The 14,677-nt window shown below is 40.7% G+C and overlaps 1 protein-coding gene across 1 annotated transcript in view; it reads right to left on the minus strand.

Moving 5' to 3' along the window:
* Positions 1-14,677, minus strand: part of camkmt (calmodulin-lysine N-methyltransferase) — a 107,719-nt gene that overhangs the window by 26,478 nt on the left and 66,564 nt on the right. The window contains exons 4-6 of the mRNA XM_014975838.2: positions 11,832-11,892; positions 9,311-9,362; positions 4,014-4,077 (exon numbers count right to left, since the gene is read on the minus strand). Of these exons, the coding sequence (XP_014831324.1) occupies positions 4,014-4,077; positions 9,311-9,362; positions 11,832-11,892 (177 nt within the window). The remainder of the gene's footprint in view (positions 1-4,013; positions 4,078-9,310; positions 9,363-11,831; positions 11,893-14,677) is intronic.

Consider the following 14,677-nt stretch of genomic DNA (forward strand, 5'->3'; position numbering starts at 1 on the left):
GTGGATGTCAGTGTTGCCGGGAAGGATATCAGAAGATATAAAACTAGAGAACTGTGGGAAACATGTTGAGTGGTCAACAATACCCGCATGGAGGAAAGCATGAGTGAGCAGAAATGATGTCCAGGGACGGAGCGCTACATCACAGCTGCTTCGTACCGGATCAATGGAAAGGCTTTTAACCACAGATAGAAAAAATAAAACACACACACACACACACAAATGAAGACACACAAAGGCTGGGTGATTGATGTCAAGTTGTCTATTAATACAGCGACTAGTGGAGTTGCAAAGCAATTCAATTAGGATTTCCTTGTCTTTAAAGCCAGCAGAGGGCCGAGACGAATCCAATCGACAAAGGCAGGGTGGGGGGAAAGAACAAGAGGGATGGATGAAGAGAGCCGGAACATGTGATGAACTGATCGCTGTAAATCTGTTACGGATCTCAGAGGCGTCCCACGACGAGAAACACAAACGACACACAGGTTACGCAGGCGAGGAGCATTTAGGATGCAGAAATGTGTCTTATTTGCACACAATCGGAACGCCTGCGAAGGAGTGAGCACGAAAGGCCGGTCAGAGCACGCTTACGCCACTGAGGGAAAGTTTATACACACACACACACACACACACACACACACACACACACACACACACACACACACACACACACACCTGTCCCCAAGTGAAGACATGCACAGCAGTAAAAAAAAAGAGATTTGAGAAATCAAATAAAGAATTTTGAGTCTTGTTGAGCTTTAAAGTGGGGGGGAAAAAAAAACATTTTCTTCAATCACTTGAGGCCGAGCGGCAGTGGCCAATGACATGCATCAATCATTCTTAATGGAACATTTCCATTGATTTCCTACATGAGTATTCAAGGTCAGAGCAGCAGCGGTTTCTGCTCTCTTCGCTGCATGTTTTTTTGTTGTTGTTTTTTTATGGCGGGGCGGGAGGCCTGACAACAATAAAGGAGGTCAACAACTTCTACGAAAAGTGGGAAATCTGTTCTCCCAGAGCGTGTACAGTAAATGCCATCCGTTCACAACTTCTTCTTCTTCCTTTTCGTATCTTCTCATCTATTTCGCTGAATAAATCTGAAGCCCTATCAACAGCCGCCATCGCTCTCCATTCTGCCGCAAAATAAAAAGCCACGCGAGATAAACAGAGGCCATTAGGACACGGCTCAGGCCTCAACGGGAGGAAATACCACAAAGTGTGTGAATGGACCAATTTGGCAGAGTCCGGGACAAATCCTGAGTCTTTCTCACCCCCCACCTTTTCTCTCTGTGTGTGTGTGTGTGTGTGTACTCGCTTCCATTTTTCGCTCTGAATTCACTTACAATTCTCCCCGAGTGTTTGTTCTAGGAAACAAAGCGGCCGGTCAATGGCGTATTGTTTGCGTGTCCAAGTGTGTGTTTTACAGTCTTCGCGATGTTATTGTTTGGTCTTATTGTGATCAGAGAAGGAGCATTGTAGCCCGGCTGGGGACGGAGATGCCGTAAGCGGGGTTAAATTTGGAAGAGCCGCGTCGCTCAACGGGGGAAAGCGAGACGCATATTTAGATTTCCCTCGTTTGTTAACAGACGGTGAAACAAGCTGCTTTTGTCCTTTTTTGCGGCGCTGCCCCATTGATTACTGGAAGATCTAAAAGGATTAAAGGAGGGAAAAAAAGATGAAATGAAATGAGGGAAGAAGAGCTGTGATGAAAAGACGAGCGTGTTTTGATCGATGCCCCACTTAAAGAAGAAACGACACCAAAAATCTCACCTAAAGATTTCTTCTAAAAACATAATTACATGTCTAAATTTGAAGAAGACAGAAAAAAAAAACACACACCCAGCATTTCAAACAAACTTGATTGTAAAGATCGCTTCAAGCTCTCACCCTAAACCTCAGCGTTAGATAAACTCTCAAAACTAAATCTGACAGGATGCCAGTCGCAGCGCTCTTATTTTGGCGGATGCGGTTGGTAGATGACCCCTCCTCAGATTGTGCCCAGCTGTTCTCCTGCACTCCGACACGACATCTAGGGTCCGTCATGAGCTGCAAGTTCAGTGGGGGAAAAAAAACTAATTTCTGACTCAGAAAACACCAGTAACAAGACTGACCATGGACTTCATATTTGGATGCATTACTTGTCAGTTATTATGTAATAATGAGGATTAATTAGCATTTAGGCAGAGACTGACTTGACTAAAATAATGTCCACAAGACTTTGTGTTCCTCCTTTAAAGTCACAAGCATGATTTGTAATAAAACCTACATCTTAAAGTTGACTTTAATTTAATTTAATTTACAAAAATATAAATTTTCATGTTAAATCAACTTAATGAAATACAATAAAGACTTGGCTGAATAAATTTTTTATTTTCTCTTAACTAATCAGTTTTAGTTTAATATACTTGCTAAAGACAGTTAAGTCAACATAATTGAAGTTATACCAACAGCTTTTTTTAAGTGACAGTTTAAGTTGATACAACTTAACTGAGTCAACCCAACAAGGGAACTAGACTCAGTCAAGTTGAGTCGGAAAATATATTTTTTTACAGTGCAGGGGTTAACATTTGCAAAAGGCAGAATTCAGTCCAATCAGCTGAAAGAACACAGAAAAATCCTATTTACTTCCAAATGAATCATGAATAACTAACAGATATATAGTTGAAACAAGATGTTTACGTTCATGTTTTAAAAAGACATTGACCCTCCTTTCTCACTTTCTATCATTAAAACACACAAAAATGTCATGTTTTAGGTCAAGTAGGACTAAAACTATTATTTCCATTTGCCCACATAAGAATAATGTGGAGGCACGGCTGCAGAGGTTTTTAACACAATAAACCAACATGTCCAAAAGTTTGGTTCATCGTGAATAAAGCCGCATTCACCCAAATGTTCTTGTTAAAGTTTTCAGTCCCAACATTGGCTGGAAGGCCACTCAGAACGGAAGAGGCCATAACTTCAAAAGCAACATAAAAACCTATAAACCTCAACCCGCATGTTAAGTATGTGGCAACATGTTTTGCCGGCAGTGAAATAAAAAGTTTTTTTTGTTTCTAATACAGTCTATGTAAATATTATTTGGTTTCATCGGCACATACAATCTTGTGTAAGTAACTTTCTTTTGCAAACCTGGCAGCATATTAAAGCAAATAAAATACAGTTTGCATGGCTCCACATTTTAGAGAGTGAAGCAGTTTCAAGTCCACTTTTGTCTTGACCTCGCCACTGCTACCAGAATCCTTTGAAACTAGTCGTCTTCATTTTAGTGAAGTTGTTTAACGCCAGCAAACTTATGACTGATTACAACCTCTTAAGTGAAAGAACTCCAGTTAAAGCAACCTCTAAATACCTCTTTAAATTGTTGATTCAGACATGAATCTTTGCACTGTGGTTATCGTTCTCATCCAAGTCTTAAAAATAAAACCGGATATCTTTTTTTAAAACGCTGCTTTCCACAATTGTATTCTTATTTACGCTTGAAGAGAAGCAGCAAAAGTGTTGCGCTAATTTGTCTGCCTTTTGCTCCATGATTCTCTACCGTTTGATAGCTGACAGCGAAGGCAACGAACCATCAGAAAAAGCAGCATTTCAGACCCCATATGCAGAACTTTAAATTTGATTGTTTCTCGTTTTTGGATGCTAATCCTCTCAGTGTCAATAAATCCAATGAGATGGTATCCGTTGCAATACGTTTTCATACTGATAGGAAGGAAAGTAAATATTTGAAACTCAAAATAAAAAAAGCCCAATGTTTTCCCTTTAGGATGTGAACATTTTAATCACAGAACAAAAAAAAAAAAAAACATTCCTGCACCATAGATTTCCATCTAAAAGGACACACAATCAAACGCCTAACTATCTCACTGAGGGACAAAAGAAAAGCAAAGGGTTTTTTGTTTTTTTTTTCCGCGGGAACAAAAATTGTACGATCGCACATGAATCGCTGTGAGCTAATGGAGCTACGGCAGCGATGGAGAGACGGAGAGAGAGAGGAGAGGACGATGAAAGGATACTCTGAATGGACTTCTCATTCCCATCTGATAGCAGGACTTCCTTCACGTCAGCAGAAATGGCAACCTGAGAGCCGGAGGAGAGACAGGAAAGAGACGGAGAAATTAAACAACACGGAACAAAAGAACAAACCCCCCAAAAATAAAAAAAAATAAAAAACAGCAGCCTCAGATGAAGCAAACATCTGAACGCACGCACACAATAATGACATAACCGTATCTACAAAAGCCTCGCTCCTTGCCAGCCCGGCCCACGCCGCCCTCCGTCTCTCCGTCTCTCCCTGCCATTTTCCCCTCTCTCTATCTTCACCCCATTTTTATGTCTGCATTATTTTAATCATTCAATCAAATCAGTCAATACTTTTATCATTGTGGCTAGCGGTGGGGGCCTGCTATCTTGCTATCACTCTGTTCGGTAATTGCATTGTGACAGGGGATGATGGCAAGCGCAAAGCCTTTTCATTTGACGCTGGGTGTTTATCAGGCCGAGCCATCACTCCGTTCGCCGCTGTCACTCTGCACTCGGCTCGCCGGGCCTGCCTGATGCCCTTCATATAACTTTGCGGAGCGTATACTGCGAAACGACGACGAGAGAATGGAGAGCTGCCGCGTTTCGACGTGTGCGAGGGAGATGTAGATAGGGAGGGGGGTGAGGTGTGCGCTCCGGTGTAGACTCTCGGCTTTTTGACGGTCTTTTTCTTTACAAATGCCTTTTTCCTGTATCAGCAAGCGTATGTCAGGCTGTTGGCTTTTGTTAAAGAGGGCGCCTGCATCTCCAAGTGGGTCAAATTTGTCGGCACCTCCGTTAAGACGTGCAAAATGGCTTAAAAGAAATTCCTCTTGTGTTGCAGTAACATTATCTTACCCTTAGAAAACACAGAAATCCCCTCCCTCTTTAAGAGATTATTGTTTATAAAAATCATCAGTGGTGAAATTGTCAGTGTCTCTGCTGCCATTATTGTACTGAACCCCGTTTGGCAATATTTAGGAAACCAAGAATTTCTCCAGAGAGCAATCTTTGACTTTGACTATACTCTGCACAACAGCAGAAAATATCATCATTTTTGACCTTCTGGATGCAATAATGCCATGATAACTTGATGATATAACTGTATTTTTTTTTAGCTAGAGACATAACATTTTGCCAATAGCCGTGTAACACTAATTCTCAATTTTAGCACATCCTGCTAAAATGATCTAGCTAACAACTAGCCCTAATAATATTACACCAGCTCCATATATTGTCTTTTATTTTCAATGCTACACTAAAATCTAATAAAAAAAATTATTTAAATGAAGTCAACTGGGTCATTGGGTCAAACTCGTCAACTGATTATTGGCAATTTATTGCCTGATTAGCCAAAATGAATGAGTCACTGGCAGGTATTACATAACCGGCCATTATAACCTTAGAGTCAGAGTCAGTCCTGGGGTCTCCTAACGCTCTCTGCAGCTCACCCTACAGGCCCTCCACTGGGTTTAGGTTTGGGAACTGTGATGGTTGTGAGCAAAAAAAAAAAAAGGATTTTTGTGTTTGAACCAAATATAAACCATTTCTGCAACTCATGGATATCCAATTTTCAGCTTTCTAGCTAAAAGTGAACAGATTTTTATTTTGAGCAACTTGTCATCCTAAAGAGGCCATGATGCCACGCGCAACAGTTCTGCAGCTTGTCACCTTCGGCCTGCCTGGAAATGACTGATTTCATTGAAAGGCATCTTTGAGTGCCCTAATAAAGCATTATATTAGTCTAATATAATTTATTTTATTCACACATTGCAAGCTGTGCCAACACTGGTTTTCTTAAAAAACCTTACTTTCCCCCCCTTATTGAATGGTGAAAAGAAAGTTAGATTTCTTTAAAAAAAAATAAAAATAAATAAATCCACATCTGGATGGGCGAAATCAGTATAAATAAAACGGCACAACCTGCTCTGGAACCATCATGCATGCATTTGTCTGCAGAAGTGAACATACAGACACACATGTTGAAACCCTGAGGGGCGTTTGAAGGGGGTCACTGAGTGAGGTGCGGGGCTGCTCGCCATCTGCTGAAATAACGGGACGACACCTTCAGGCTCCACCAGAGCACACAGCTGAAGGAACGGGAGTCCAGCTGGTCGACACAGGAGCATCAATCTGCACGCTCAGCTAGTAAGCAGTCACAAATCTGTGAGAATAATGACTTTACTAACCAAACACAAATAATCTGCCAAACCGATTATGTAAAGCAACAGCAAATATTTCTTCGAACATTAAGTAATCATTCCTAATGTCGACACGACGCGAAAACAGTCCGGCTCTAAGAGTCGACATGTCAGTTTTACGGGTTTCAGTTTCAGACCGAATGGAAATAAATTAAAGATTAAGTCAATTAATTCAAAGAACAATGCCCTTTTTTTGGGAAGTCATAAAAATTAATGGTAACACTTTATTTGAAGGGGGGTGAATAAGACTGACATGACACTGTCATAAACATGACATAACACCTGTCATGAACATGAATGAGCCTTCATGAATATTTATGACTGTTGTCATAAAGAGTCATTCGGTAAAACTTGACATTAACCAAGAAATCATTACTGATATATATTTGTTATAAAAGTATTACTGATTGCACTTTAAGAATTAGGTAACTTTATGTTATTAAAGGTAAAGTTTAAACAGTAATGATTTATTGGTTAATGTCAAGTTGTCATAACAAAGACATTTTGAATAATGTCAACTTTGTATTAAAAGTGTCATAATTTACCGAATGACGCTTTATGACAACAGTCATAACTATTCATAAAGGCTTATTCATGTTCATGACAGATGTTATGTTATGTTTATAACAGTGTCATGTCAGTCTTATTCACCCCCTTCAAATAAAGTGTTACCAAATTAAATAATACATCCATAAATTAGCACTTATTTCAAGTTTGAGTTGTTTTATATTAACAAAAATCCATTCAGACTCAGACTGCACCAGGATGATTCAAACTAAAGTCTGCAGAACCACTGCTAATCTCTTGAGAAACCCACTATTAAAAAAAAATCTCGATTCATAATTTTTTTTTCAGAGATGAGAAGTGCATTGGAAAGGCAACAACGTATTTAAGAACGCTCAAAAACGCGTTTAGTGGGTTGACCCTCCGACTTTCAGAAAACGATAGTTTCATCACATCTTCATGCTGATTTTTACTGAGAATTAATGGTCAAACACTCAACAATATTTAGCATCATACTTTCACAAAAAAAAACAAAAAAAAAAAAAACAAGAAAATGCGGGGAGAGTGGTGTCAGTGACGGATGAAGGAGGGAAGAGGTGTGAAGGAAGGATCCCATCTCAGACCACCAATGTCAAAACACGGTGTATTGACCGCTAGGAGATAAAACTCAGCGTTTTACACACACACACACACACACATACACACACACTCATTGGCATCTAACAGATCGATGGGACACTGAAGCCTGCTATATGGAGGGCCCCAGAAGACTCTGACTAATAAGCCCTATAGCTGACAGACTGCAGGGTGTCTCCACATGTGTGTGGAGGAGTGTATTAGGCATCCAAATACTCAACGGCTTATTGAAGTTTCACTACTTTTGTGACAAAGCGGATGCTTGTTTGCATATTTTTGATTAAATTTTATGCTAAATAATTTTGTCAATCACAGGAATCTTTATCTGCAGACATAAAATAGATTAAGACACCCTAGGACATTTTTAAACACACAATTCAAGTGATGTAAATCAACAATTTAAAAAATATATTTAATTTGTTTTGTAAAATAAAAGAAAATGCTCATTTTGGAGAGGAATAAATGAGAACTTCATCACTCAGACAACTAGTTTGGTTCTCCTCTGTTAAAGCGAGTGTGAAGATTGAAATAGCGTCTAAAACCTCTAAGAAACAAGATTGTGGCAGCTTTGGGTCTGTGAGATTTAAGGGGGATTTAAAAGAATTAAACATCAGACAGTCCCCAAGCGGAGGACAGTCAAAACGACTGGCAACGAGCTCAGGTCTGATGCTAAAAATAGTTCCCGAAAACTTAACTGTCATTGCAAGCAGGTTCTTGCTGTTGTTAATACATGAAAGTGTGTGAAATGTACAATCAAAAAGAGGCTGGGAAGAACCCACTGCTCATTAAGGACAGACTAAAGTTTCTAGTCTAGTTTTCCTTGGACAAATGAGTCTAAGAACAAATTGTTTGGCCATCAGAGCAAAGGACAACAACGCAGCTAAAAATAAACAAACCAATAAAAAAACACAACCTAACATTAATTGTGAAACGTGGAGGTGGAAGTGTCATGGTTTGGGGATGCTTTACAGAATCAGAACCAATTCTTCTACTGTGTATTTGTATTTGAAATGTCAAAGAAACTGTAAAAAAAACAAAACAAACAAAAAAAAAAACTTCAAGCTGAAGCTGAACTGGAACTTTTAGGACAAATCCCAGATCTTGATCTTTATGTGACTTAATACAGGCTGAACAAGCAAGAAACACCTCAAATAGATCAGAGGTGCAGAGAGGAGAGGGGCAAACCTGCCTTAGACTGATGATATGTAACCAAGGTGGGTAACCTTGGTTACATATACAGAGGAAAGGTGTCCAAACCGTTTCCAGTTAGATAACGTAGTTTAAGTTTATATCTTATGTTTAACAATTAAAACAAGCTTTATTGAGATATAAAATCTGAACATTTCTCAATATTGAGTGGGCTGTCCTAATATATCCTCAACACTGCTGGAAAACCTCCCGCTGTAGCTGGATAGGAAGACATTCTGCAGCTCAACTCTGCTGCATTTATTGCAAACAGGATTTTTTTTTTTTACACACTTTTGATGTGGCACTTTAGAAAGTCCTTTTTTCTTCTTCTTCTAAACACAAATTCTTTCCAGCACACTTTTCTCTTTTAAGCCATTTAATGTTAGAAACGACTAACTGTTCTCGACGCAGACTCCAGGGGGAAAAAAACAAAAAAACAAAACCAACCAATCAGGAGAAACACTCAGGCATAATCTGCTCAGTGAATCTGGCGGTAAACCCTGAACACAAATGAGTCGCTTTATTAAACTGCTGTGAGTAAAGTGTTTGCATGCAAATTCCCCCTGAAGGCTCGCAAATCTAAACTCGCATTCCAGCGCGCAGGAAGTGAATGACGGAGCCTGAATAGATAAGGACACTGCGTGCTCATGCTGTGCGTATATTGATTGGCGATGATTAGTTTTATTAGAGAAGCCGAGACACTTTTCCTTGCAGAAGTCTGCTGCTTTTGTGTGTGCGTGTGTGTGTGTGTGTGTCTCACTTACCATGAGCCCACCAAGGCAAGTCATACCTCCTCCTAACTCACACACTGCACCCCTGGGAGACAGAGAGGAGGAGAAAGAGAGGCGAGTCGGGGTGAGATTTACTTTAGTGAGGCAAAAAAAAAAAAAATGAAAAGAAAACAGCAGTTTAGTACTAACACACACGTGCTGTACAGTAGATCTGAGCAGATATGGAGAGACACTCCGACGCGCTACGCTACGAGCCCGGGCAGATACACAAACACTAAACACAGCGGGGTAAGAAATATCAATTCAACCATCAACTTGAAAGCTGAATGCTGAACACTGAGAAGCACAAGCTCAATCAGCAGGATATCTGAGGAGCAACACACACACACACACACACACACACACACACACACACACGCACACACACACACACACACACAAAGTCCTGCAGCTTGTCTGCTCACTCAACCCCTCTCCTCATCCTCCTCCTCCTTTCATCTCCCCTGCCCCTCCATCTCTGCCCCTGTCCTCTTTCATCCCCCCCACCACCACCCGCTCCATCCCTCCCTTTCTCCTCCCTTTCCTGCTGACCTTCACTACACCGCTCTGATCAATAACGCCTCTCCTCCTCGCCTCCCGCCTCTTGAATGTTAAAACAGGAAATCAAAGGGTGACGTTCCACCTTGAGTGGAAATCAAAAGTGCCCGGGTGCTTTTCAGCCGTGTGCCACAGGGCAGCCCTGATGCACGGCAGACAACAAGACGGGGAAAAGAGCAGAAGGCGCAGAAAAGGAAGAGAAAAAAAAAATGCTCTGGTGTCAAAGTGGTAAATGTTTGCGAAAGATAAAAAGCAGCGTTTTTTTTGTTTGTTTGTTTGTTTTACCCTACAATTTATAGAGAATCTTCGTGAGCAAGCATCTTCTGAGTAGGTGTGAGATTCTCGTATTATGATAACATTATGGTTTTGTAGCAGAAGAATGCAAAACATGATTGTTTAGCAGCACAATTGTTTGTACTGCTAAAGACAATGCAGAGAAAATGTTGGTGTTGCTCCTTTCACACAAAGTGAAATTCAAAGTTTCTGTGCAGGAAAACAGAGAAACAGAGATAAGACACATTGAAGCAAAAGAAAATTCAAATTAAAAGAAAAATAACCTTAAAAAAGGCCAATTTAAGCAGATAAAAAGACAAGGTGCAACGTGAATAGAGTAATATTTTGGGGAAAACCGCAGGAGACAGTAATGTTTATACTCATGATTTAAAAGAAGCAAGCAGATAAATACAAAGCGTTTGTACTTTCCAGTACCTGACAGGAATCGTCTGTGAATTGAGAAGTGGCCCGAGAACAGAGCCTTCAGGAACCCAACATGGGTTTATGTTGACCAAGTGACACAAAGCAGTTCTGACTTGTCACATAAAACCTGAACCACTTTGGTCCAGAACCACAGAGTCCTATCAACTCTTCCAATCATTCAGGATGTAACAATATTATGCAGAATGTTATAATGTGAGTATCTTCACTTCTTTAAGAATAAATAAATATAAACATGGAATTAATGAATTGGAAAGAAAGGCAAAAAACCTTTTCACGTTTCTTTATAGTCTGTAGGTTTAGCTATTAGTGACTAGAAATGTGTCCAAATGGGTAAATGGGTTTCTTTTGTAAATAAGCCTTCAGCCAGCTGACCACCAGTCCACAGCGATGGCTGTGGGAGAGGCAGCACAGCCAGAGAAAACTAGTGTAATTGATGGACTTACATTAGTGGTTGATGAATCTGTTTAAAAACATAAATAAATAAATAAAAATTTGTGACAATAGTTGCCTTTATTCATGGGAACCAGTCAGGACACGCTGAGAAACGGAAGAGGGGAAAACCTGCAGCAAGAGTCTCAAAATCTAATGGCTGCATTCAGGACTAATCGCCTCTGTATACGGGCTAGTTAGCATGACCACCACTGACGGTGGATAAACAGTTTTTCTTTAACAGTAATTTCTTATTTTGTTTTGTTTTTCAACATTACCATGGCTAGAGCAAACTAGCAATCATGAGCAGTGTGTGCACGAGCTTGATTGACAACACTAAGCCCCTCCTCTTGGCTCTGACTGGCGGTTTCTGACTAAGCGGTGGATTTTTGGAGATGGCAGTAGGACCACAGAGCGGACGCAGAGGAGCTTCATTTTTGACACTTTGTTAAAACTGTCACAGTTTTAACAAAATGTTTAAAAAAACAACTAAAAGTTATGAAATGCAGGTTTAATTGGTTTACTTTTCATAGTCTGCAGGTTCATTTATTATTTCGCATGTGAAAATATTTCCAAACAGCAAAATGTGTGTCACTTGTAACCAAGGGCAAAGTGTGTAGCAGCCTTCCCCACTGGCAACAGGTGGGGGTGGGATAACACTTTGTAACTCCTAAAGCTTTAAAAACAGGCCAGAGAGAGAACTGTGGCCACTTTCTCCCGCATCTCAGACAATGACTTTGAACCGCTGAAACATGAAAACGTCAGCAGAAAAAAAGAGAAAAAAACACAAAACAAAACAGTGAAAACTCACTTGAACGAGTGCCGCTTCTGCAGACAGTAATGTGCCATCACCTCCTCAGAAGGCCACACACCTGCATCAAAGACAGCGGGAAAAGGAAATCAGTCAATTAAAATGCCCGACAGATGTCATATCCCCGCGACACAAACGAAGCATCTCTGGTGTGAAGACACACACTTGGATCCCCGTGTGTCGCGACATCACAGCACATCGGCATTGATATAACACCCAGGAAAACACAATGGCCAACATAAAGGGAGGCATTGTGATTTTCGCAGTCTGTGTTCATTTGCTTCTGTTGTGGCTTCCACCTTGCCTGTGATCCAAGGCTTCTTTCTCTGTCTGCTCGTCTGTCTCTCCGTCCGTCCCTCCTAAATCCCTGCAACACACTCCCTCGTTGGCCATTGTGTATGCAAGTGTGTAGGAGTGAGCGCGTGTGTGTGTGTGTGTGTGTGTGTGTGTGTGTGTGTGTGTGTGTGTGTGTGTGTGTGTGTGTGTGTGTGAGAGACAGGGCGTCCGGTGTGTGATAATCACAGTGTGCAGGCCTGCCTGGCTTATCACCTACAGTCAGCCCTTCTCCTTCTGCCGTGCGTGTAACACACACTGAAACGAGTGCGCGCGCCCGCACACACTCAATCCAAACTATTTCTCCCTCGCTTTTTATTGCACACACATGCACAACCGGAGACAAATACGCACATCTTGGCAGCGAAAGAAGTAAACATTCATTTGAATAAAACTTCAGCTTCTGGCTTTGAACAAGAAGGTTCGCCTTGGCCCTGCCTGCCGCGTAAAAGTGTGTGCGCCCGCGATTCTCTCTCTCTGTGTGTGTGTGTGCGTGTGTGCGTGGGCGTGTGTGTGTTTGCACAGTTAAGTTTTTGAAAAAGGAGAAAGACTGAGAGGATATAGAATAAGTTGGAGAAAGCAAAAAGGCGAGCGAAGGAAACAGAGGAAAATGAGCGAGGTAAAGGGGGAGAGAACGAGGGAGAGGCTGGTGGAGGAGAAAGAAAAGGTGGTAGTCGATATAATAAGCGGCTTACAGACGGTCTCTCATCACCTCATGGGGCAGACATCCCTGCTCTCTCCTTCTCTCCTATTCACTCTTTCACTAACTCTCCCGGTGCCCTCGCTCCGGTCCGCCAAGATTAGCTCAAGCAAGCAGGATTTAATAATGCCTATTGATAAAATGTCCAAATATTCCTCTTCCCCATTAAAAAAAAAAAAAAACTCTTTAAAGCGTGGTGTGACAGCATACACACACACTCACACACACAGTACTGAAGTGGTAAATAGTGTCAAGACATGAACCAAAGTGACATTTTAAATTTCATCTTCTCATTTGTCCTCAGAAAGGAGTTTTGTCACAAGACATGGAAAACTTCACATCGTGGCGTCAGTCTAGCAGTTCTGTGGTTCACCAAGAGCAAAGCTCATCTACATTTGGGTTATTTGCTGTAAATACACAGCAGATGTTTTGCTTTTATGCAGCATTTTTTTGTCCGCCGATGTAATGTAATGGTGTCCATTTACAACTCCAGGATTCCCTTCACTATCCGTGTCTCCAAACCCACAAACGCAGGTTCTGAGTATCATTTCGTAAGTTCTGCGGTGCTGCCAACGATTACTTTACTTACTTCCCGTCACTTGAGCTTTTCAGATCATCAGAACAGTAAATACTAAACTCAGTTCTCATTTGTTTGCGATCCAAACTAACGAGGCCCTATAATGAATCAACTTTGATTAAAGCTAAATTTTTGGGATGGTTCTTACCGTCAAACCGAATCCTGTAGATTTGGAAAACAAACTCAAGTGGAACCTGTCTGACAACATGAAGTAGGCTAAGGGTGTTTCCATACCTGAGAGATTAATTTTTTTTTATTGGAGACCAAAGTTGCAAAACATTTTTTTGTTTTATTTTCAGCTGCTGTGGTTCAAACGTACCAAACCCTTTGAGCGACCAGTTAGCCCGCTCACCTGTGGTGGCGCCGCATCATGAACCGCTGAATGAAACAACATGGAAACCTCAGAAGAAGACTCTGAGCACAACTTCCTTCTCCACCAAATGTAACTAAAATTGGAGTGGCTTTCAACGTTAGCTATTGCAGGGTTTTTCTTTGTCTTTGGCAAAAGACCAAAAGCAATTTCTCCCGCTAGTGCTGAACACATGCATGCACACAACAATATTCTTTAGAGTGATGAGTCAAAACTGGAACTTTTTTTTTTAAGGTTTCTGTTTTTATTACATCTACCATTTCAGCAACAGAACATCATACCTACAGTCAAACATGGTGGAGGTTTGGTTTGCTGCTCTGCTCTACAACAGATGGGAGCAAGAAATTCACTTTCGACCTGAAAATCCTAAGAATGTCTGACCATCAGTCTTTAGATCAAACACACTTGGTTTATGTAGCAGAGCAATGATCCAAAACAGGGCAAGCCCACCTCTGAATTATTTAAAGACAAAACAAAAAAGAACAAAAAATACAACTTTAGAACTTGGCATTGGACTTTGACTAGGCCATTACCTGTTACATTTGCACTCAAGAACCCTTCAAAATCATTCTGCAAAGAAATAAGACCCTCCACAGAATCATTTTAATTTACCGAAAGCCTTTAATGTCAGATGTTGCTGAAAAGCTTGGCATTTCTCATGTTTAGGATAGGATTAGTTTCTCAAATAGGGCAAACTACATTTTTAAATAAATAAAACAAATGAAACTTGTAATTTGTAGTTTTGTGTCTACTCATGTTATCTGTGTCTGATGTTAAAATCTGCTGATCAATAACAGAACAGATCTATAAGCGGGCTAATTTTTTTTAATTTTTTTTCACTATTCCACCTGACCTCTCATCTGCTT

This window comes from Poecilia mexicana, unplaced genomic scaffold (assembly GCF_051168715.1).
Source record: "Poecilia mexicana isolate PSO_F unplaced genomic scaffold, ASM5116871v1 scaffold_15, whole genome shotgun sequence".
NCBI classification, from domain to species: Eukaryota; Metazoa; Chordata; class Actinopteri; order Cyprinodontiformes; family Poeciliidae; genus Poecilia; species Poecilia mexicana.